This window comes from Pseudophryne corroboree, chromosome 6, assembly GCF_028390025.1.
Source record: "Pseudophryne corroboree isolate aPseCor3 chromosome 6, aPseCor3.hap2, whole genome shotgun sequence".
Classification (NCBI taxonomy): domain Eukaryota; kingdom Metazoa; phylum Chordata; class Amphibia; order Anura; family Myobatrachidae; genus Pseudophryne; species Pseudophryne corroboree.
Genome location: NC_086449.1, coordinates 370,909,719 through 370,933,839, shown reverse-complemented (window position 1 = coordinate 370,933,839; position 24,121 = coordinate 370,909,719). Strand labels below are relative to the sequence as shown.

The 24,121-nt window shown below is 47.9% G+C and overlaps 1 protein-coding gene across 1 annotated transcript in view; it reads left to right on the top strand.

The window, feature by feature from the left end:
* The window catches only part of LOC134932346 (transmembrane protein 53-like), a 115,762-nt gene extending 93,348 nt beyond the window's left edge, over positions 1-22,414 (top strand). The window contains exon 3 of the mRNA XM_063926691.1: positions 21,089-22,414. Coding sequence (XP_063782761.1) covers positions 21,089-21,453 — 365 coding nt within the window. The 3' untranslated portion in view covers positions 21,454-22,414. The remainder of the gene's footprint in view (positions 1-21,088) is intronic.
* Positions 22,415-24,121: the final 1,707 nt, after the last annotated feature.

Sequence of the window (24,121 nt, the reverse complement as noted above, 5' to 3'; positions counted from 1 at the left end):
GGGAGGGGACGCAGGGCGGCAGGGAAGGGATGCAGAGACGCAGGGAGGGGACGCGGGGCGTTAGAGAGGGGATGCAGATACGCGGGGCGGTAGGGAGGGGATACAGAGATGCGGATCGGTAGGGAGGGGATACAGAGAGGCGGCCGGTAGGGAGGGGAGTCACCAGTGAGGAAGCTGATGGAGAGGAGGGAAAGTAGTGGAGGGGGTGGACACCGGTAGATAGGGCAGTGAGCTGAGCCTACTCCTGGGGATACAGGGAAAGTATGGGGGGGGCCTGGTGGATGTGACCAATGGTGGAAGTGATGACAGTGTGACCCCAACACACATTACTGGGGTGGCAGAGCTCTCTCCTGGCCCCCAGCTCGCACCTGATACTCACAGCTGTGCTGCCTGTGCACTCTCTGTCACCTATGAAGTTGGTGCAGCGTCCACAGTACCACGCGCGTGTACCCTGTCTTTGGCCTGTGGAGCCGGCAGTCCAGGCCCTGTGGTGTGCAGTCCGAGCCTCTGGGGATGGTGGGAGGCAGCGTTGTCTTAGGTGTGCGGAGGAGGCGGCGGGTGTCTGTACGTGGCGCAAGGAGGGCTATGTGAAGCCTTCTCCTGTGCTACCCGTCCCTCCTAATGTGTATGCCGGCGACAGCAGTCAAGCGCGGGTGATGCTGCGCCGTAAGTGCACTGTGTTCGTCCGTTGTGCGGACGGCGTCTGGCGGGACAGTGGGTCCCAGGCACGGCTGCAATGCGGGAGCTGGCGCTGGGGGTGTGCGAGGGTGGGTTAGCGGCGGTGTGGGCTGCGGCTGTGTGGGCTGTCGTAGTGCGGTTGGTGGGTCCCGCTACAGTATTGCACAGGCGTGGCTGCAATGCGGGGGCTGGCGATGGGGTTGTGGGGAGGGCGGGAGGGGTGGTGTGGGCTGCGGCTGTCTGGTCGGCCGTGGTGCGGCCGGCCACCGTTTCCGTGCCGCCGATGGATGTGGGAGATGCTGGTCGGGTGGGATTGGTGCTGTGGGGTTAGGCTGGGCAGTGTGTGCTGGCCTGGGGGTGGCTGGGCCGTCAGTGGCTGCATGTGGGAGCTGGTGGAGGTGGGTTTGGGGGGGTGTGGTGCGGGTGGCGTTGGGGTGTATGTGGCTGTGTTTGTGGGGAAACCAAGGGAGGGGTCCATGCTTACCAGGCAGTGTGCTGCGTCTGTCCACTGGCGGCTTCTGTCTGGGGATGGTGGCCGGATTCTGTGGCTGCTGCTCCCGTTACTGTTAAGTGGTGTGCTGGCACTGGGACAGGGCAGTAGCCGCTAACTCCACCCAGGCCTGTGACTACACCTAGCGTTAGTGGGCCAGGCACAGAGTCACAGGGCTAATATATAGGAGATGTATATATGCGTGTGTGGAAAATTTTATATATATGTTGTGGCAGAGACAGCATTGTTTCATGTGAAAGTAATGTGGAGGATCCAGACCAGGTTTTGGAAGCAGTAGCAGAATCCCAGGTGTGTGATCAGCAGCACTTGGGATCTCCTGATATAAGGGTTTCCAGGGAAGAGTCACCTTGCTCCTGACGGCAGTTAATGTCCAGGTGATAGGCCGGGTTGTGTGGGTTAGACTAGGAACCACTGGAGCTTATCAAGAGTCTGCTATGCTGAGTGTGCCTGTATGCTACTGCCTGTAATACCGACTGCATATGGACTTAACTTGCTATGTGGTAACCTGCTGTACAAAATAAACACTGAAAGTGTTCATCTGAGTTCCCGTGTATGTGATCCTTGTCACAAGTGGTGGAGAATGCAAGCAAAGACACAGTGTACAGCAGAAACTGTTGGTAAGCATACCGGTGTTTAAACTGCAATTTTTTTCCTTTTCTTTTCTTCCTCTCTGGTTATGCAGTGCAAGTGGCAGCCTTAAAAGGCTATAGCATTATAGGCAGACTGTTTGCTGTTATGTGTTAAATAGCCAGCAAAGCAGGCGCGTGTCGGCTTGAACTGTTTGATAAGCCTGGCACATTATATTAAACCTCCTAGATTTGTCCTTAAAGGGGCCACGCAGGACAATATGGAGAAAAATCTGAGCCAGAGCGGGAAAGGCTACTGAAGCTCACCCCAGCGGATGATATAGAGGCATTCCTTTGCACGTTTGAGCGCACGGCCACGTGGTTGGGATGGCCTGTGGAGGAATGGTCTGACAGGCTGGCTCCCTGCTTAACAGGGTAGGCACAGCGGGCGTATGTTGACATGACTGTGGCTGAGGCACACTCCTATACTGCCCTGAAAAAGGCTATACTGGATAGGATTGGAGTGATGGGGCCCAGCAAAGCCCAGGAATTCCATGATCGGCGGCTGGATTCATATTTTGTGTTGAAAAATGATTTGCTATATCATGTCGCTACTTTACAAGGAAAAAAGGTAGATCAGCTCTTGGTTCTCCGAAAACTGGAACGACTGGTGTTAGAAGCTGCCCATACGCATTTGTGGGGTGGCCATCTAGGGGAGGAGAAAACACTCCAACGCATCCAGTTATGGTTTGTTTGGCCCGGCATCTATGCTTCTGTTAAGAGGTATTGTCAGGAATGCCCAGTCTGCCAGAGGACAGCACCTCGGCCAGAGTTTAGAGCTCCACTGGTACCCCTCCCTATCATTTCCGTACCTTTTGAGCGGATTGGTATGGATCTGATAGGGCCAGTGGAAAAATCTGCTCAAAGGCACCAATACATGGTGGTAGTTGATTATGCCACCAGGTACCCAGAGGCTATACCTCTGCGAATATGAAATCTGGCACTATTGCCAGGGAACTACTAACCATGTATACCCGCTTAGGAATACCGAAAGAGGTCTTAACTTACCAAGGTACACCTTTCATGTCTAAACTCATGAAAAATTTATGTTTGTTGCTAAACGTAAACAGGATTACCACCTCGGTGTACCACCCGCAGACAGATGGCCTGGTAGAAAGATTTAATAAAACCCTTAAGCAAATGATAAAGAGGGCAGTGTCACAAGAAAAACGAGATTGGGATCTGCTCCTACCTTACTTGATGTTTGCGGTCAGAGAGGTACCTCAATCCTCTACAGGGTTTAGTCCCTTTGAGCTCCTCTATGGGAGACAGTCCAGAGGAATTCTAGATCTCTTAAAAGATGGGTGGGAAGAACAAACATGTCAGGACCCTAACATCATCGTTCAGTTTGTGGCCCAGTTATACGGCCGTCTAAGACAGATTGCGCCACTGCTGAACGAACACATGGAAAGGGCCCAACAATGTCAGAAACAGAAGTATGACGTCACCTCAGTCAACCGGTCCTTTAATCCGGGAGACAAGGTGTTAGTGCTGGTGTCCACCACAGATAGCAAGATGTATGCACAATGGTGGGGTCCTTATGAGATCATCGAGGCAGTGGGACCAGTCAATTACAGGGTCCGACAGGAGGGTAGAAGGAGGGAGGTACCAGTCTACCATGTCTACCACACTACACAGGTTAAAAACCCTGGAAGGAAATTGCCAATCAGCCCACTTTGGTAGCTAAAAAGGTTTCAGAATGCCAGGTACCCATTGAAGTCACGCTTACTCCTGAACTGAAACGGGAAGTGGTGAGCTTGGTGAAATGCTACCAAGATATATTTTCTGCCATTCCGGGAAAGACACAGATCATCCAACATGATGTTGTGACTCCACCCGGGGTGGTCATTAAACAGAGACCATATCGCATACCCGAATCGAAGCGGGCAGCGGTAAAGCAAGAGGTGGAAAAGATGTTACTGGTGGATCCCTCTATAACCCCTAGGCGTGAGTGGAATAATCCAATTGTCCTAGTACCGAAGCCTTCAGGTGCCTTACGGTTCTGCAATGACTTCTGAAAATTAAATCAAGTGTCCCTGTTTGATTCTTACCCTATGCCCCGGGTGGACGAGTTGGTAGAAAATTTAGCCAATAGTCAATATCTCACTACACTTGATTTGACAAAAGGTTATTGGCAGATCCCGTTAACAGAAGCTGCTAAGGCAAAAACAGCCTTTTCTACCCCAGAAGGCTTATTCCAATATAAAATGCTCCCATTTGGTTTACATGGAGCCCCAGCAACTTCCAGAGAGCTCTGAATAAGTTGCTGCGGCCCCACAGGTAATATGTGACTGCATATTTAGATGACATTGTTATTTTCAGCTCTGACTGGGAGTCACACCTACCAAATGTAGAAGCCGTTTTACAATTTCTACGGGCACACGGGTTTACCGCCAACCCTGAGAAATGTGCCATTGGTATGATTGAGGCCAAGTATTTGGGGTACATTGTGGTCAGCGGACAGGTTAATCCTCAGCCTAGTAAGGTCGAACCAGTCCTCACCTGGTCTAGACCTAAATGTAAATCACAACTTAGGACATTTCTCGGTTTGGTCTGATATTATCGCAGGTTCATTTGAGATTTCACCGCTAGAGCGGCTCCAGTAACTGAACGTCTTAAAAAAACAATTCCCAGACAAGATAACGTGGTCTAGACCAGTGGAAACTGCTTGGCAGGATTTAAGACGAGCTTTGTGTACTGAGCCTGTCTTGCAAGTTCCTGACTTTAAAAAGCAATTTGTGTTACAAACGGATTCCTCTGGGACAGGATTAGGAGCAGTCCTATCCCAAGAGGTAGATGGAGAGGAGAAGCCCATCCTCTACCTTAGCCGTAAATTATTGCCCAGGGAGCGCAGGTACTGAACTGTAGATCAGGAGTGCTTGGCCATTAAATGGGCAGTTGAGTGATTAAGATATTATTTATTGGGACAAGAGTTTTTGTTGGTCACGGACTATGCACCCTTACAGTAGAGGCATACAAACAAAGAGGTGAATGCTCGTGTGACCCGTTGGTTTTTGGCTTTGCAGCCTTTTAAGTTTGAGGTGAGGCATCGTCCGGGAAAACAGCACCTTCATGCCGATGCCCTTTCCAGGAGGTTTTTAGGTCCTGTTCCTCCAAGCAACCCTATGGTGGAAGCTAGGGGAGGAGGAAGAAGGGACCACTGGAGCTTATCAAGAGTCTGCTATGCTGAGTGTGCCTGTATGCTACTGCCTGTAATACCGACTGCATATGGACTTAACTTGCTATGTGGTAACCTGCTGTACAAAATAAACACTGAAAGTGTTCATCTGCGTTCCCGTTTATGTGATCCTTGTCACAAGTGGTGGAGAATGCAAGCAAAGACACGGTGTACAGCAGAAACTGTTGGTAAGCATACCGGTGTTTAAACTGCAAGTTTTTTCCTTTTCTTTTCTTCCTCTCTGGTTATGCAGTGCAAGTGGCAGTCTTAAAGCAGCTAGCATTATAGGCAGACTGTTTGCTGTTGTGTTAAATAGCCAGCAAAGCAGGCGCGTGTCGGCTTGGACTGTTTGATAAGCCTGGCACATCCTATTAAACCTCCTAGATTTGTCCTTAAAGGGGCCACGCAGGGCAATATGGAGGAATTGCTAAAACAATTTGCTGAACTTGCAGCTGGGCAACAAACCCAGATTCAAATGTTACATGAGGGGCAACAAACCCAGATAGCTGGGCAACAAACCCAGATTTAAATGTTACATGAGGCACAACGAACCCAGGCTGAAAGACAGCAAACTCAAATGTTGTGTGATGAGTTAAAAGCGCTAAAAAAAATCTGAGCCAGAGCGGGAAAGGCTACTGAAGCTCACCCCAGCGGATGATATAGAGGCATTCCTTTGCACATTTGAGCGCACGGCCACATGGTTGGGATGGCCTGTGGAGGAATGGTCTGACAGGCTGTCTCCCTGCTTAACAGGGGAGGCACAGCGGGCGTATGTGTGTGCCTGTATGCTACTGCCTGTAATACCGACTGCATATGGAATTGCTATGTGGTAACCTGCTGTACAAAATAAACACTGAAAGTGTTCATCTGAGTTCCCATGTATGTGATCCTTACCAATACCAATATATATACACGTGTATTGTTTGTCCCTGAAGACGGGGCTTGTTCCCCGAAACGCCGTAGGACTGGAATAAAAGATTTCTATACAGCATAATTCCGACTGCTGAGTGCCGCTGATTTCTCCTTCTATTACATTGGATCTTGCAAAGGATCACAGAAGGCACCGCAGCAAGTAATCCAGCAGCCCCCACTCTGAGTGCCGATCCCAACACCGCTATCTATATATATATATATATATATATATATATATATATATATATAGTTGTGCTCATAAGTTTACATACCCTAGCAGAATTTGTGATTTTTTTTGGCCATTTGTCAGAGAATATGAATGATAACTCACAAACTTTTCTTTCACTCATGGTCAGTGGTTGGGTGAAGCCATTTATTGTCAAACAACTGTGGTTACTCTTTTTAAATCATGATGACAACAGAAACTACCCAAATGACCCTGATCAAAAGTTTACATACCCTGGAGATTTTGGATAACATGCACACAAGTTGACACACACAGGTTTGAATGGCTACTAAAGGTAACCATCCTCACCTGTTATCTGTTTGCTTGTAATCAGTGTATGTGTATAAAAGGTCAGTGAGTGTCTGGACTCCTGAAAGACCCTTGCATCTTTCATCCAGTGCTGCACTGACGTGTCTGGATTCTGAGTCATGGGGAAAGCAAAAGAATTGTCAAAGGATCTGTGGGAAAGGGTAATTGAACTGTATAAAACAGGAAAGGGATATAAAAAGATATCCAAGCAATTGAGAATGCCAATCAGCAGTGTTCAAACTCTAACTAAGAAGTGGAAAATGAGGGATTCTGTTGAAACCAAATCACGGTCAGGTAGACCAACAAAAATTTCGGCCACAACTGCCGGGAAAATTGTTCGGGATGCAAAGAAAAATCCACAAATAACTTCAGCTGGAATACAGGACTCTCTGAAAAAAAGTGGTGTGGTTGTTTCAAGATGCACAATAAGGAGGCATTTGAAGAAAAATGGGCTGCATGGTCGAGTCGCCAGAAGAAAGCCATTACTACGCAAATGCCACAAAGCAATCCCGCTTACAATACTCCAAACAGCACAGAGACAAGCCTCAAAACTTCTAGAACAAAGTCATTTGGAGTGATGAGACCAAAATTGAACACTCTGGCCACAACCATAAACGTTACATTTGGAGAGGAGTCAACAAGGCCTATGATGAAAGGTACACCATTTCTACTGTGAAACACGGAGGTGGATCGCTGATGTTTTGGGGATGTGTGAGCTACAAAGGCACTGGAAACTTGGTCATAATTAATGGCAAGATGAATGCAGCATGTTATCAGAAAATTCTGGAGGAAAATTTGCACTCATCAGCCCGGAAGCTGCGCATGGGACGTATTTGGACGTTCCAACATGACAATGATCCAAAACACAAGGCCAAGTCGACCTGTCATTGGCTACAGCAGAATAAATTGAAGGTTCTGGAGTGTCCATCTCAGTCTCCTGACCTCAATATCATTGAGCCACTCTGGGGAGATCTCAAACGTGCAGTTCATGCAAGACAGCCCAAGAATTTACAGGAACTGGAGGCTTTTTTCCAAGAAGAATGGGCAGCTTTACCATCTGAGAAAATAAAGATCCTCATCCACAACTACCACAAAAGACTTCAAGCTGTCATTGATGTTAAAGCGGGCAATACATGGTATTAAGAACTGGGTTATGTAAACTTTTGATCAGGGTCATTTGGGTAGTTTCTGTTGTCATTATGATTTAAAAAGAGTAAACACAGTTGTTTGACAATAAATGGCTTCACCCAACCACTAACCATGAGTGAAAGAAAAGTTTGTGAGTTATCATTCATATTCTCTGACAAATGGGCAGAAAATCACAAATTCTGCTAGGGTATCTAAATTTATGAGCACAACTGTGTGTATGTATGTATGTATGTATGTGTGCGTATGTATGTATGTATGTGTGCGTATGTATGTATGTATGTGTATATATATATATATATATATATATATATATATATATATATATAATTATAAACACTGCCAGGAGTTCGTTTTACTATAATTTTTTTCTTTTTAGGTCATTGATTGCTCTTGATTAATAAATGTCTTTTCTCTTACGTCCTAGAGGATGCTGGGGACTCCAAAAGGACCATGGGATATAGACGGATCCGCAGGAGCCTGGGCACACTAAAAAGACTTAAACTGGGTGTGAACTGGCTCCTCCCTCTATGCCCCTCCCCCAGACCTCAGTTAGACTTTGTGCCCAGGAGTGAAGGGACACACACTAGGGGAGTTCTCCTGAGTTTCTCTAAAAGACTTTGTTAGGTTTTTTATTTTCAAGTAGACCTGCTGGCTACAGGCTCCCTGCAGCGTGGGAGCGAGGGGAGAGAAGCAGGACCTACTTCTTCTTAGTTTAAGGGCTCTGCTTCTTGGGCTACTGGACACCATTAGCTCCAGAGGGTTCGATCACTTGGTGCGCCTAGCTGCTTGTTCCCGGAGCCACGCCGTCAATCCCCTCACAAAAGACAGAAGCAGGGTGAGTATTAGAAGAACAGAAGACTTCGGTGACTGCAGAAGACTTCAGTAACGGAGGTAACATGCGGAGGTCGCGTTGCGCTCCATGCTCCCACACACCAACGGCACTCTCAGGGTGCAGGGCGCTGGGGGGGGGGGGGGGGGGGGGGAGTGTCCGGGGCAGCAAGTTACTGAGGCTCTTTAAACAAGAAAAGGCTGGCTTGAGTTGTTGTTCGGTGTCCGGGCACTGTGTCCGCTACCCCCGCCAGCATATCGCAGCTGTCCCGCTGCGCGCCATTGCTCCCACACACCAACGGCTGGTATCGGGTGCAGGGCGAAGGGGGGAGGGGGGGGTCGCCCTGGGCTGTATGTTTATATTTATTTTGACACTCCCAGTATACATATACAGTGGGTAGCCACTGTATGTGGTCCCCTGCCTGCATATGACGGGTTTAATATAGTGGGCTACCGCGTGCCGATAAGGGGCGGGGCTTAGCCCTCAGAAAGAGACAGCGCCATTTTAAGCAATGTCCCCGCAAGAACTTGTGTACAGCACAAACAAGGGGGGGCACATATATGTTAGTGTTATGTAGGAATGTATAACACTATTTACTTTGGAAATGGGCATGTACTCTTGGTTGTGTATACTCTCTGTGTGCTCCCTGTCAGAAATACACTTGTGTCGACATGTGTGAATGTTCTGTTACTAACGCCTCTGGGGTTCATTGTCTGCATCGCCGACACCTGTTCGGTACTTGATACAGTAGATACTGAGTCAACAGATCGGTTGTGTTATACTTGTTCATAGTTAACACGGTATGGGAGACACAGCAGTATGTGGGTAACCCTGTCGGCACCAACTGTTATTACTGTCTGTAAATTGACATGCTGTAACTAACTTATACCTGTATATATATTTATATGTATTTATATGGTTCGGTTCCGTGAGTCTGTGGCTCGAGCACAGACATGGTTATTAAAATTATATACGTATAATTCCTTCGGATCCCTCGGGGTCACAAGTGTGTTATTTTGCCTGGTTACTACTCCCTGCTGTCGACGATTACTAGGTTTTCTGTCGACTATAATGTTTCCTGGTAGAGCCACAACTGCGGATTCAGTACATGGTCATACACATTCAGAACACATTAATGTCAGTTGGGCCCGAAGGTTCCGGACAATCCGCTTATATGTATGTTATATGTATATATAGGTGGGTTATGTGTGTATATGTGAATTACATTATGTATATTCATCTTATGATTTTTAATGAATGCTGAAGTAATAGTATTCTTTCTCATGTGCTGGTCGCTCTGTTGATAAAGCTCTAGGTCGGCCGTGACGAGTGGGTCTCCTGTCCTCTCAAGGAGTCCAAATGTTTATTCTGTTCCCACGGCGGAGAGAATACTTTGAAAGTCAACTCCTGGTCGACACGGGGTCCTGTCACAAAGGATCGGATACAGGAAGCTAAGTGATATTTTATTTCTATTATTTGGACTTAGTTGCATTACATGCACATGTGGGAGTGTTTATATTCGGAGGGGCATCCGATAGAATTATCCTGCAGAGATAGGGGATTTTCCTTAGGTTGGGTCTTCCCTATACATCGCGGCAGGCTGCAGTGCGTATGCAGGAGGTGGCCGGGGAAATGCTGAGGCTGACTCAGAGAGATACTGGAGTTTTTTCCCTGGGGCGGGGTGCCGCTGTTTGGGGATGCCTTAATTCAGTCACTCTCGGCGGATACTGCTGGTAAATCTAACTTAGTGAGTTAGATTCCCTCACAAAGGTTGGTGACGCATTCCTTTGTGGGATGCAGTCGCTTTAAACTAGTTCGATACCGTTCTTTTTTTCTCCTTTTCTCTGACGTCCTAGTGGATGCTGGGAACTCCGTAAGGACCATGGGGAATAGACGGGCTCCGCAGGAGACTGGGCACTCTAAGAAAGAATTAGGACTACTGGTGTGCACTGGCTCCTCCCTCTATGCCCCTCCTCCAGACCTCAGTTAGAATCTGCGCCCGGCTCGAGCTGGTTGCACACTAGGGGGTCTCCTGAGCTTCTAGTAAAGAAAGTATTTATTAGGTTTTTTATTTTCAGTGAGATCTGCTGGCAACAGACTCACTGCTACGAGGGACTTAGAGGAGAGAAGCGAACCTACCTGCTTGCAGCTAGCTTGGGCTTCTAGGCTACTGGACACCATTAGCTCCAGAGGGATCGAACACAGGCCCAGCCTCGGTCGTCCGGTCCCGGAGCCGCGCCGCCGTCCCCCTTGCAGAGCCAGAAGCAAGAAGAACGTCCTGGAAATCGGCGGCTGAAGACTCCGGTCTTCATTAAGGTAGCGCACAGCACTGCAGCTGTGCGCCATTGCTCCCTATGCACACCACATACTCCGGTCACTGATGGGTGCAGGGCGCTGGGGGGGGGGGGGGGGGCGCCCTGGGCTGCAATTAGAGTACCTTACATTGGCAAACAGCACATAATATAGTCTAATAAACTGTATATGTGCAAAAATCTCCTGCCATAATATTAATATAAGAGCGGGAGAAGCCCGCCAAGAAAGGGGCGGGGCTATCTCCCTCAGCACACTGGCGCCTTTTCCTCTTCACAGCTCCGCTGGAAGACAGCTCCCCAGGCTCTCCCCTGCAGTTTCCAGGCTCAAAGGGTAAAAAAGAGAGGGGGGGCACTAAATTTAGGCGCAAACTGTATTTGTATAGCTCCTATAGGGAAAATCACTTTGTGTTAGTGTAATTCCCTGATTATATAGCGCTGTGGTGTGTGCTGGCATACTCTCTCTCTGTCTCCCCAAAGGACTTTGTGGGGTCCTGTCCTCAGTCAGAGCATTCCCTGTGTGTGTGCGGTGTGTCGGTACGGCTGTGTCGACATGTTTGATGAGGAGGCTTATGTGGAGGCGGAGCAGGTGCCGATAAATGTGATGTCACCCCCTGCGGGGTCGACACCAGAGTGGATGGATATGTGGAAGGTTTTACACGACAGTGTCAACTCCTTGCATAAAAGGTTCGATGACATAACAGCTGTGGGACAGCCGGCTTCTCAGCCAGTGCCTGCCCAGGCGTCTCAAAGGCCATCAGGGGCTCAAAAACGCCCGCTACCTCAGATGGCAGACACAGATGTCGACACGGAGTCTGACTCCAGTGTCGACGAGGACGAGACTAATGTACATTCCATTAGGGCCATCCGTTGCATGATTACGGCAATGAAAAATGTGTTGCACATTTCTGACATTAACCCAGGTACCACTAAAAAGGGTATTATGTTTGGGGAGAAAAAGCAACCAGTGGTTTTTCCCCCATCAGATGAGTTGAATGAAGTGTGTGAAGAAGCGTGGGCTTCCCCCGATAAGAAACTAGTGATTTCTAAAAAGTTACTGATGGCGTACCCTTTCCCGCCAGAGGACAGGTTACGTTGGGAGACATCCCCGAGGGTGGATAAAGCGCTCACACTCTTGTCAAAAAAGGTGGCACTGCCGTCTCAGGAAAAGGCCGCCTTAAAGGAGCCTGCGGATAGAAAGCAGGAGGCTATCCTGAAGTCTGTATATACACACTCAGGTACTATACTGAGACCTGCTATTGCTTCAGCATGGATGTGCAGTGCTGCAGCAGCGTGGTCTGATTCCCTGTCTGATAACATTGATTCCCTTGACAGGGACACTATAATGCTAACCATAGAGCATATTAAAGACGTAGTCTTATATATGAGATGCACAGAGGGTTATTTGCCGGCTGGCATCTAGAATTAATGCAATGTCCATTTCTGCCAGGAGAGTATTATGGACTCGGCAGTGGACAGGTGATGCGGATTCTAAAAGGCAGATGGAGGTTTTGCCTTACAAGGGTGAGGAATTGTTTGGGGATGGTCTCTCGGACCTCGTTTCCACAGCAACAGCTGGGAAGTCGACATTTTTACCTCAGTTTCCCTCACAGCCTAAGAAAGCACCGTATTATCAGGTACAGTCCTTTCGGCCCCAGAAAGGCAAGCGGGTTAAAGGCGCGTCCTTTCTGCCCAGAGGCAGGGGTAGAGGGAAAAAGCTGCACCATACAGCCAGTTCCCAAGAACAAAAATCCTCCCCTGTTCCACTAAATCCACCGCATGACGCTGGGGCTCCACTGGTGGAGCCAGGTGCGGTGGGGGCCCGTCTCCGGAACTTCAGCGACCGGTGGGTTCGCTCACAGGTGGATCCCTGGGTTCTACAAGTGGTATCTCAGGGATACAAGCTGGAATACGAGACGTCTCCCCCTCGCCGTTACCTCAAATCAGCCTTGCCGGCTACTCCCCAGGACAGGGAGGTAGTGCTGGCGGCAATTCACAAGCTGTATCTCCAGCAGGTGATAATAAAAGTTCCCCTCCTTCAACAGGGACGGGGTTACTATTCCACAATGTTTGTGGTACCGAAACCAGACGGTTCGGTGAGACCCATTCTAAATTTGAAATCCTTGAACACTTATATAAGGAAGTTCAAGTTCAAAATGGAATCGCTCAGGGCGGTTATTGCAAGCCTGGAAGAGGGGGATTACATGGTATCACTGGACATCAAGGATGCTTACCTACATGTCCCCATTTACCCACCTCACCAGGTGTACCTCCGTTTTGTGGTACAGGACTGCCATTACCAATTCCAGACGTTGCCGTTTGGTCTGTCCACGGCACCGAGGGTATTTACCAAAGTAATGGCCGAAATGATGATACTCCTTCGAAAGAAGGGAGTTATAATTATCCCGTACTTGGACGATCTCCTTATAAAGGCGAGGTCCAGGGAGCAATTGTTGGTCGGAGTAGCACTATCTCAGGAAGTGTTACAACAGCACGGCTGGATTCTGTTCTGTTCCTGGGTATGATTCTGGACACAGAACAGAAGAAGTTGTTTCTCCCGGAGGAGAAGGCCAAGGAGTTGTCATCTCTGGTCAGAGACCTCCTGAAACCAAAACAGGTGTCGGTGCATCACTGCACGCGAGTCCTGGGAAAGATGGTAGCTTCTTACGAGGCAATTCCATTCGGCAGGTTCCATGCAAGGATCTTTCAGTGGGATCTGTTAGACAAGTGGTCCGGATCGCATCTTCAGATGCATCGGCTGATCACCCTGTCCCCGAGGGCCAGGGTGTCTCTGCTGTGGTGGCTGCAGAGTGCTCATCTTCTCGAGGGCCGCAGATTCGGCATACAGGACTGGGTCCTGGTGACCACGGATGCAAGCCTCCGAGGTTGGGGGGCAGTCACTCAGGGAAGAAACTTCCAAGGACAATGGTCGAGTCAGGAGGCTTCCCTACACATAAATTTTCTGGAACTAAGGGCCATTTACAATGCCCTAAGTCATGCAAGACCCCTGCTTCAAAACCAGCCGGTGCTGATTCAGTCAGACAACATCACGGCGGTCGCCCATGTAAACCGACAGGGCGGCACAAGAAGCAGGATGGCGATGGCAGAAGCCACAAGGATTCTCCGATGGGCGGAAAATCACGTGATAGCACTGTCAGCAGTGTTCATTCCGGGAGTGGACAACTGGGAAGCAGACTTCCTCAGCAGGCACGACCTCCACCCGGGAGAGTGGGGACTTCATCCAGAAGTCTTCCAGCTGATTGTAAATCGTTGGGAAAGGCCACGGGTGGACATGATGGCGTCCCGCCTCAACAAAAAGCTAAAAAGATATTGCGACAGGTCAAGGGACCCTCAGGCGATAGCTGTGTACGCTCTAGTGACACCGTGGGTGTACCAGTCGGTTTATGTGTTCCCTCCTCTTCCTCTCATACCAAAGGTGCTGAGGATAATAAGAAAGAGAGGAGTAAGAACTATACTCATCGTTCCGGATTGGCCAAGAAGGACTTGGTACCCGGAACTACAAGAAATGATCTCAGAGGACCCTTGGCCTCTGCCTCTCAGACAGGACCTGCTACAGCAGGGGCCATGTCTGTTCCAAGACTTACCGTGGCTGCGTTTGACGGCATGGCGGTTGAACGCCGGATCCTGATGGAAAAGGGTATTCCGGTTAAAGTAATTCCTACGCTGATAAAAGCTAGGAAGGATGTGACAGCAAAACATTATCACCGCATATGGCGAAAATATGTTGCTTGGTGTGAGGCTATGAAGGCCCCCACAGAAGAATTTCAGCTGGGTCGATTTCTGCACTTCCTACAGTCAGGAGTGACTATGGGCCTAAAATTGGGATCCATTAAAGTCCAGATTTCGGCCCTGTCTATTTTCTTTCAAAAAGAACTGGCGTCACTGCCTGAAGTTCAGACGTTTGTTAAGGGAGTGCTGCATATTCAGCCCCCTTTTGTGCCCCCAGTGGCACCTTGGGATCTCAACGTTGTGTTGGATTTCCTAAAATCACATTGGTTTGAGCCACTTCAGACCGTGGAATTAAAATATCTCACGTGGAAAGTGGTCATGCTTTTGGCCTTGGCTTCGGCTAGGCGGGTGTCAGAATTGGCGGCTTTGTCCTGTAAAAGCCCCTATCTGATCTTCCATATGGACAGAGCAGAATTGAGGACTCGTCCCCAATTTCTCCCTAAGGTGGTATCAGCGTTTCATTTGAACCAACCTATTGTGGTGGCTGCGGCTACTCGGGACTTGGAGGCTTCCAAGTTGCTGGACGTAGTCCGGGCCCTGAAAATCTATGTTTCCAGGACGGCTAGAGTCAGAAAGACTGACTCGCTGTTTATCCTGCATGCCCCCAACAAGCTGGGTGCTCCTGCTTCTAAGCAGACTATTGCTCGCTGGATCTGCTCCACGATTCAACTTGCACATTCTGCGGCTGGACTGCCGCATCCTAAATCAGTAAAAGCCCATTCCACGAGGAAGGTGGGCTCTTCTTGGGCAGCTGCCCGAGGGGTCTCGGCTTTACAACTTTGCCGAGCTGCTACCTGGTCGGGATCAAACACGTTTGCAAAATTCTACAAGTCTGATACCCTGGCCGAGGAGGACCTTGAGTTTGCTCATTCGGTGCTGCAGAGTCATCCGCACTCTCCCGCCCGTTTGGGAGCTGTGGTATAATCCCCATGGTCCTTACGGAGTTCCCAGCATCCACTAGGACGTCAGAGAAAATAAGAATTTACTCACCGGTAATTCTATTTCTCGTAGTCCGTAGTGGATGCTGGGCGCCCGTCCCAAGTGCGGATTGTCTGCAATACTTGTATATAGTTATTGCTTAACTAAAGGGTTATTGTTATGAGCCATCTGTTCAGTGAGGCTCAGTTGTTATTCATACTGTTAACTGGGTATAGTTATCACGAGTTGTACGGTGTGATTGGTGTGGCTGTTATGAGTCTTACCCGGGATTCCAAATCCTTTCCTTGTAGTGTCAGCTCTTCCGGGCACAGTTTCCCCTAACTGAGGTCTGGAGGAGGGGCATAGAGGGAAGAGCCAGTGCACACCAGTAGTCCTAATTCTTTCTTAGAGTGCCCAGTCTCCTGCGGAGCCCGTCTATTCCCCATGGTCCTTACGGAGTTCCCAGCATCCACTATGGACTACGAGAAATAGAATTACCGGTGAGTAAATTCTTAATTTCTGTGCAGATGGAAGGTGAAAAGATAAGTGTTCTGCAGCCTTTTTAGGTTCGCAGAAGCGGAGGTCATTTTCTGTTTCTCACACATCCACCACATGGTGCTGAATCTACCTGCCTGGACCCCACTCCGGTGAGGACTCGTCTACTACCTTTCAGTTAGTCCGGGAATAGACCAGGACCCGTGAGTTAGTTATAGAATCCGGAGGGCGACTGTCTAGAGTTACAGATGTTTCCCCTCACTGATTTTCTAATAGATCTTACCGTTTCCCCTCTGGAAGGGGAGGTAATACGCGACACCACATCAGAGGTGCGTCAGGTTTGGGGCCTTGTCCACCTGTCCCGGTTATAAAAAAAAAAAAAAAGGTTTACATGCGTTGTTCTACGCATTCAGATTACCTGTAGGGATAGCCAGGATGGTCTTTGCCATTTCACTGGAGTGATGGTAGTATGATGGTTTTCTTTCAATAGTAAGAGCCATTGTTATTCTGTAATGAGATGTTCGCCTGATTGAGGCGAGGTCAAGAAACAAGTGGAGCACATTGTTGTTTCTTTCTCTGACTGTTCTTCAACACAGGGAAGGGCTGTTGTTCCCAACGACGCAGATGTCGGAGGTGGTATCGGGGTAGATACTGAACGGTTGAGGTTCTGTTTTCCTGTAGTAAGAGGTCTGAGGATCCTGTGTCGGATCAGATTTGCAGTGCCAATCCTTCGGTATGTTCCGTTGATGAAGAAGTTGGGGGAGGCCTAAGAGGCTTTTTCGGTGAACAGGTCAAATGCCAGAGTGGTTTTCACGGGACCTGTTGAGAATGCGGTCCGGGTCTCACTGGCACATGCACCGGAATATAATTCTAATGGCCAGGATATCGCTCCTGTGGTGTCTGCTCAGTTCTCACCTCCTAGAGGGACGAAGGTACGGTATCCAGGATTAGATCCTAGTGTCCATGTATGCAGATCTCCGAGGCTGGGGAGCAGTCCTTGCATGGGAAGTATTTCCAGAGGAAAAGGTCCAGCTGCGGAGCTTGTCTACAATGAGTTTTCTTGAAGTAAGAGCTATTTTCAACGAACAGATTCTTTGTGATCTGCCCGTGTTAATTCTGTCGGACGACTAGACAGCAGTGGCGTAAGTAAGCCGCTAGTGCGGAACAAGGAGCAAAACGGCAGTGGCAGAAACTGAAATAGTTTTCTGCTGGGTGGAAAGACTGGAAAACGTTTTATTAGTATTCTTAGTTTAGGACGTAAACGGCGGAGAAATAGATTTCCCCTGCAGACGCGATCTCCATCCGGGGGAAATACTGTCGTCATCGAGAAGTTTTACAGAAGTGACAAGTCTTTGAGGAGTGCCTCAATTGGGCATGGTGGCATCTCGCCTCAACGAGAGACCTCAGGAATATGGTTCCAGGTCAAGGGACACTCAAGCTATAGCAGTGGACGCCCTCGTGACACCTTGGGTGTTTTCAGTCGGTCTATGTGTCCCCTCCGCTTTCACTCTGCTGAAGGTGATAAACGTAAGAAGAAAAGAGGTTCTGGCGATCCTCATTGTTCCGGCCTTGCCAAGGGGGCTAGGTATCCAGTTCTTCAAGGTTTATTCATAGAAGATTCCTGGCCTCTTCCTCTACGGGAGGAACTGTTACAGCAAGATCCGGGCGTGTATCAGGACTTACCACGGCTGCGTTTCACAGCGTGGTGGTTGAACGCCATATCCTAGTCCGGGTATTCCCAGTGCGGTCATTTCCACAATTCTTCAGGCTGAAAAAATGAAGTAACGGCGAAGCCTTAATACCGTATTTGGTGTAAATATGTGTCTTGGTGTAAATCTAAGAAACTTCCTACGGCGGATTTTCAGCTGAGTCGTTCTTCTCCATTCTTTGCACGCAAGTGTTGATGCAGGCCTACAGTTAGGCTCCGTTTCAGGGCAGTTTTGACCTTGTAAATTTTCTTTAAAAAAAAAAAAAGACACCTTTCCGGAAGTTCAGACTTTCGTTAAAGGAGTACTGCACATCCAACCTCCATTTGTGCCCCATTGGCACAGGGGGCTCTTGACGTGGTGTTGCGTTTCTTGTGTCTCACTGATTGGGACCTTTATTGAAGGTTGTGTTAAATTTCTCTCTTGGAGAGTGGTCATGCGTTTGTTTTTTGGGCGACCGCAAGGCGGTTGTCGGAAGTAGCGGATTTGTCTCACGAGAGTCCCTTTTTGTTTTTCCAAGTGGATAGAATTGAGAATTCAGATAGTAGTTCTGCCGAACTGGGTTTTCGGGGTTTATCAAAAGCCTACCTAGTTTGATGCCTGTGGTAATTTCAGCATTGGCTGATTCAATGTCTCTCGAGGTAGTCAGGGCTTGGATTATTTAGGTAGCCAATTTGGCTCTGATTGGGGAAACAGAGGTTCTGTTTTTCCGGTATGCTCCCAGCATGTTTGGGGTGCCTGCGGCTATGCAGTCTGTTACATGCTGGACCTGTGATACGATTCGGCGTGCTCGTTCTACGGCTGGATTGCCGTTACCGAAGTCGGTGGAAACCCATTCTACTAGGGAGATGGGCTCTTCTTGGGCGGATGCCCGAGGTGTCTCGGCGGGTTAACTTTGCCGAGCGGCTACTTGGTAGGGTTTCAAACACCTTTGCTAAGCTCTTCAAGTTTGATACCCTGGATGATGGGGACCTCATGTTTGCTCAATCGGTGCTGCAGAGTCGTCCGCACTCTCCCGCCAGTTCTGGAGCTTTGGTATAGAGCCCATGGTCCTTTTGGAGTCCCCAGCATCCTCTAGGACGTAAGAGAAAATAGGATTTTAGTACCTACCGGTAAATCCTTTTCTCCTAGTCCGTAGAGGATGCTGGGTGCCCGTCCCAGTGCGTACTGTGTCTGCAGTTGTTGATTTTGGTTGCACTTTGTGGTGTTTCTTCTCTGTCAGGCTATCGCTGACATTGTTCATGCCATGACAAGTGGTTTCTTATTATTGGTTGGGTTGACACACAGGTTGTGTTACATATTCTCTCAGCATATGGCTGTATGGTTTTCATACCGTGGGCTGGTATTCTGTTGAAGGCCATGTCTTGCGGTATGTTCGTGGTGTGAGCTGGTATGACACTCACGTGTTTACATTATAAATTCTTTCCTTGAAATGTCCGTCTCTCCTGGGCACAGTTTTGTAACTGAGTTATGGGGGAGGGGCATAGAGGGAGGAGCCAGTTCACACCCAGTTTAAGTCTTTATAGTGTGCCCAGGCTCCTGCGGATCAGTCTATACCCCATGGTCCTTTTGGAGTCCCCAGCATCCTCTACGGACTAGGAGAAAAGGATTTACCGGTAGGTACTAAAATCCTATTTTTATTTTTTTTGTTACTTGTGATAACTGCAGCTTGGTTATGATTATTCATTTTATTAATTTCAGGTTATTGCCCTTGTTTCCTATACATGGTTTGGAATCATAGTGCCACTATTTTAAAGACCCAAAAGGACCATAAAAGCTTGTTTTTACTGAAGTCTGATATGTCCAGCATTATATATCATTTAGATTGTATTTAGGAATGCACTTTCCTTAAACCAATTTTGGTATTTTCCCTCAAGCTAATGAAAACGGGTTGTCATGTAAGCCCCGTACACATGGGGGACATGTGTGCTGACCGATCTAGCACAGACCGCTCAGCACACACATCTCCCCCAGCTCAGCACTCAGCGCAATGTGTGCTGAGCGAGAGCGCGCTCATTTCACCCAGCGGGGAAATGAGCGATCTACTAGATTTGCCAAATCTAGAGTCATCGATAAGAACGCACGGAGCCGCGGATCGCTATGGGCATACACAAGGAGAGATCCGTGCTTAATTTCTAAGCAATCTAGTCAGATTGCTTAAGGTGGGTACACACTAATAGATATATCTGCAGATCAATTGATCTGCAGATATATCTATGGACGGATCGGGCAGTGTGTTGAGCATACACACTGCCCGATCCGTCGGGGACTGACGTCATGAACTGGGCGGGCGTGTACACACGCCCGCCCAGTTCAGCTGTTAGTTACCGCCGCCCGCCGCAGCATGTGTACGGGCGGTCGGCCGACCGCCCCGTACACACAAAGCGACGCGCCAATATATCGGTAGATGTATTGGCCGTCAGCTGTGCTGCGCGGCCGACACGATACGTCTGTGAACGACGGAGTTCACAGACGTATCGGCCATACACACTGTCAGACGATCCCGTGATATATTGGCCGTTCAAGAGAACGGCCGATATATCGACCAGTGTGTACGGGCCTTTAGAATTTAAGCACGGATCTCTCCGTGTTTATCCCCCTGTAGATCAGTGCCTCAGAAATCCGGGGGTAGATGTATTATGCGGCGTTATCGGAGGCAGTGGTATCAGTGCATGTTAAGTGCGCTGATACCGCTTTACCCCCATGTATTTATGTGGCTCCTGTCATTATCGGTATTGCTATCTTTTAAGATTGTGCACATACAGTATGTGAGGGGCAATGTATGAACCATTCCAAAACCTGCAGCTATTGATTTCAGCAGTTACCCATTCACAGCCACTGTAGTGGCTGCTGTGTTTGCCAGCTCCAGGCTACATGTGAGTTCTTGCAATGCTAAGTTGCAGAATCTCCTGCATGTGCACTGGTGCCGGCCGGGATGGGAGATACATTGAAATACATTGCACCAGCACTAGGATGGGGGGTGGAGGGGTCTAGCAGGGATAAAGAGGTGAAACAGGAAAAGCAAAACTGGCACGATATGTGCCGCTTAAATACATCGACCACACTGTCCATTGGACACATAATAGGTGTTTTCCTTATTAAAGGTTGAAAAGAATGGGATGAAACTTACATGATTTTATTTTTTTTAATTATATTTTCTCTTGTTCAGTTATGATAATTTAATCCATTTTTGACCCTCAGGACTGTTCTTTACAAATTTTTCTGACAGAGCAAATACTATATCTATTAATACCTTTATTGATTACCACAACAGTGCTGTGTATATTTGGTGTTTGTATACAGTAATATTTATGTTATTTTATTCTACAATGTACTAGTTTCTATGAAACTAAACCAATGATGTGCACTTTCTGTATAAAAGGTATTTCTTTGGAAGATCATGCTGTTGGTGGTCATGACTGTGTGTTGAATACACTGTTATAAGCAGTTCTTGCTCTGTGAATCTCACACTTCTGTTTTACATTCTTGCAGGTGTAGCTCGCATGATCACCTTCCCTCTTCTGGAGCCACTGGTGATACGTGGAACACTACTTTACTTCTCTCTCCTAAAAGCCCAAACTGCAGACTACTATGAAAGGGGAATTCAAACCTTTTGGGACAAGCCAATACACTGCCCAGCACTCTTCTTCTACTGCATGAATGACCCAATGAGTGATCATGCAACGGTGGAAAAGGTCATGCAGGACTGGGAGAAACATGGGCTCAAAGTGCAGGGCAAGAAATGGGAGGATTCTGTGCACGCAGGACATCTACGTAGACACACTCAGGAGTACACCAACACACTGACCAGTTTCCTCCATAGTCTGCTGACCAATGTCCCTAAAAGCAGACTCTAGAAGGACTAAACAGTCCCACCACATTGGTAACTTTATGAAAAGAGCTGGAAAGCTGTATATGATTAAACTGGAAGCATACTATGCAGTGCTTTACATAAACTTTTTATATATCTTTAAGTAAAACCATTTTGTCCTACAGATGGAGCCTTGCTCATCTAGCCTTCTCTGTTGCAACAAGGTTTATTAGCATAAGCCTTTCATCTATTGGTCTCAGCTGCAATACAATACAGAGAGAACAATACAGCAGGGGATTAACTCCGACAGCACTGGCTCAATTAATCCTATTAAAGGGATAGAGGAGCAGGGCTCCATCTGTATATCAGCGCTCATCTCCCTTTGTATTGTTTCAGGAATGTTTTACTCATTATATCAGTGCCTTCCTCAGTGGAACTCTGGAAGATATGCACTAGAATGTCCTTGGACTGTAGGAGGACATTAGAGCATCCTGAAGAAACCCACATGAACCCATAGAGCAGAGATTTTAAAAAACGATCCTCAAGGTACCCAAACGGTCCAGGTTTTAGGTATATTCATGGCTCAGCACAGAAGGTTAAATCAAATTGACTGAGGTGCTAATTTAGTCACCAGTGGCCAAGCATGGATGAGCTTAAAACCTGGACTCTTGGGGTGCCTTGAGGACCATGCTCTAGAACCTCTGCCATAGAGAAAAAATGTTCCAATATGCTTCTGCTGTACCTTGGACCTTTTTATAGATTACTGCCTAAAGTGGGGATGCATACTGCTTTATTGCATTGAATGATCCATATGCTTGAGTACTCTATATTTCCTGCTAACTTGATTTTATAAATTACTACATTTAAAATCTGAAATACATTCAAATTATTTTAGTTAATAGCTTGATCACTATTTTAACAAAAATATTTTTTTACACTCCAGCTGTAAATAAAGAGTGACTCTGTGGATACTAAACTATAAAATGCCAACATACTATTCAACTATTGTTCTACCGAATCTACCTCATGTTTTGTTCTTACTAATTGTATTTTGAACCATTAGTGTATTTGAACGTAATATTGTGTATTTCACTGTTAGAATGTATGTTCATCCACCATTTCATCTAACCGATCAAATTTGTAAAAGGTGTTCATTAAAGTAATAGATTTCCAACACCTAGCTAATTTTCTCTAACGTCCTAAGTGGATGCTGGGGACTCCGTAAGGACCATGGGGAATAGCGGCTCCGCAGGAGACTGGGGGGAATAGCGGCTCCGCAGGAGACTGGGCACATCTAAAGAAAGCTTTAGGACTAACTGGTGTGCACTGGCTCCTCCCCCTATGACCCTCCTCCAAGCCTCAGTTAGATTTCTGTGCCCGACGAGAAGGGTGCACACTAGGGGCTCTCCTGAGCTTCTTAGTGAAAGTTTTAGTTTAGGTTTGTTATTTTCAGTGAGACATGCTGGCAACAGGCTCACTGCATCGAGGGACTAAGGGGAGAAGAAGCGAACTCACCTGCGTGCAGAGTGGATTGGGCTTCTTGGCTACTGGACATTAGCTCCAGAGGGACGATCACAGGCCCAGCCTGGATGGGTCCCGGAGCCGCGCCGCCGGCCCCCTTACAGAGCCAGAAGAGCGAAGAGGTCCAGAAAAATCGGCGGCAGAAGACGTTCCTGTCTTCAATAAGGTAGCGCACAGCACTGCAGCTGTGCGCCATTGCTCTCAGCACACTTCATACTCCGGTCACTGAGGGTGCAGGGCGCTGGGGGGGGCGCCCTGAGACGCAATAAAACATGATAAAAATACCTTACATGGCAAAAAAATACATCACATATAGCTCCTGGGCTATATGGATGCATTTAACCCCTGCCAGAATATACAGAAAAACGGGAGATAAGGCCGCCGAAAAGGGGGCCGAGCCTATCTCCTCAGCACACTGGCGCCATTTTCCCTCACAGCTCAGTTGGAGGGAAGCTCCCTGGCTCTTCCCTGCAGTCACTACACTACAGAAAGGGTTAAAAAAAGAGAGGGGGGCACTAATTAGGCGCAGTATTAAAACATACAGCAGCTATAAGGGGAAAAACACTTATATAAGGTTATCCCTGTATATATATATAGCGCTCTGGTGTGTGCTGGCATACTCTCCCTCTGTCTCCCCAAAGGGCTAGTGGGGTCCTGTCCTCTATCAGAGCATTCCCTGTGTGTGTGCTGTGTGTCGGTACGTTTGTGTCGACATGTATGAGGAGAAAAATGATGTGGAGACGGAGCAGAGTGTCTGTAACAGTGATGTCACCACCTAGGGGGTCGACACCTGAGTGGATGTACTGTTGAAAATTACGTGACAGTGTCAGCTCTGTATAAAAAAACAGTGGTTGACATGAGACAGCCGGCTACTCAGCTTGTGCCTGTCCAGACGTCTCATAGGCCGTCAGGGGCTCTAAAGCGCCCGTTACCTCAGATGGCAGATAAAGACGCCGACACGGATACTGACTCCTGTGTCGACGGTGAAGAGACAACCGTGATTTCCAGTAGGGCCACACGTTACATGATTGAGACAATGGAAAATGTTTTATACATTTCTGATAATACGAGTACCACCAAAAAGGGGTATTATGTTCGGTGAGGGAAAAACTACCTGTAGTTTTCCTGAATCTGAGAAATAAAATGAGGTGTGTGATGATGCGTGGGTTTCCCCCCGATAACAATTGATAATT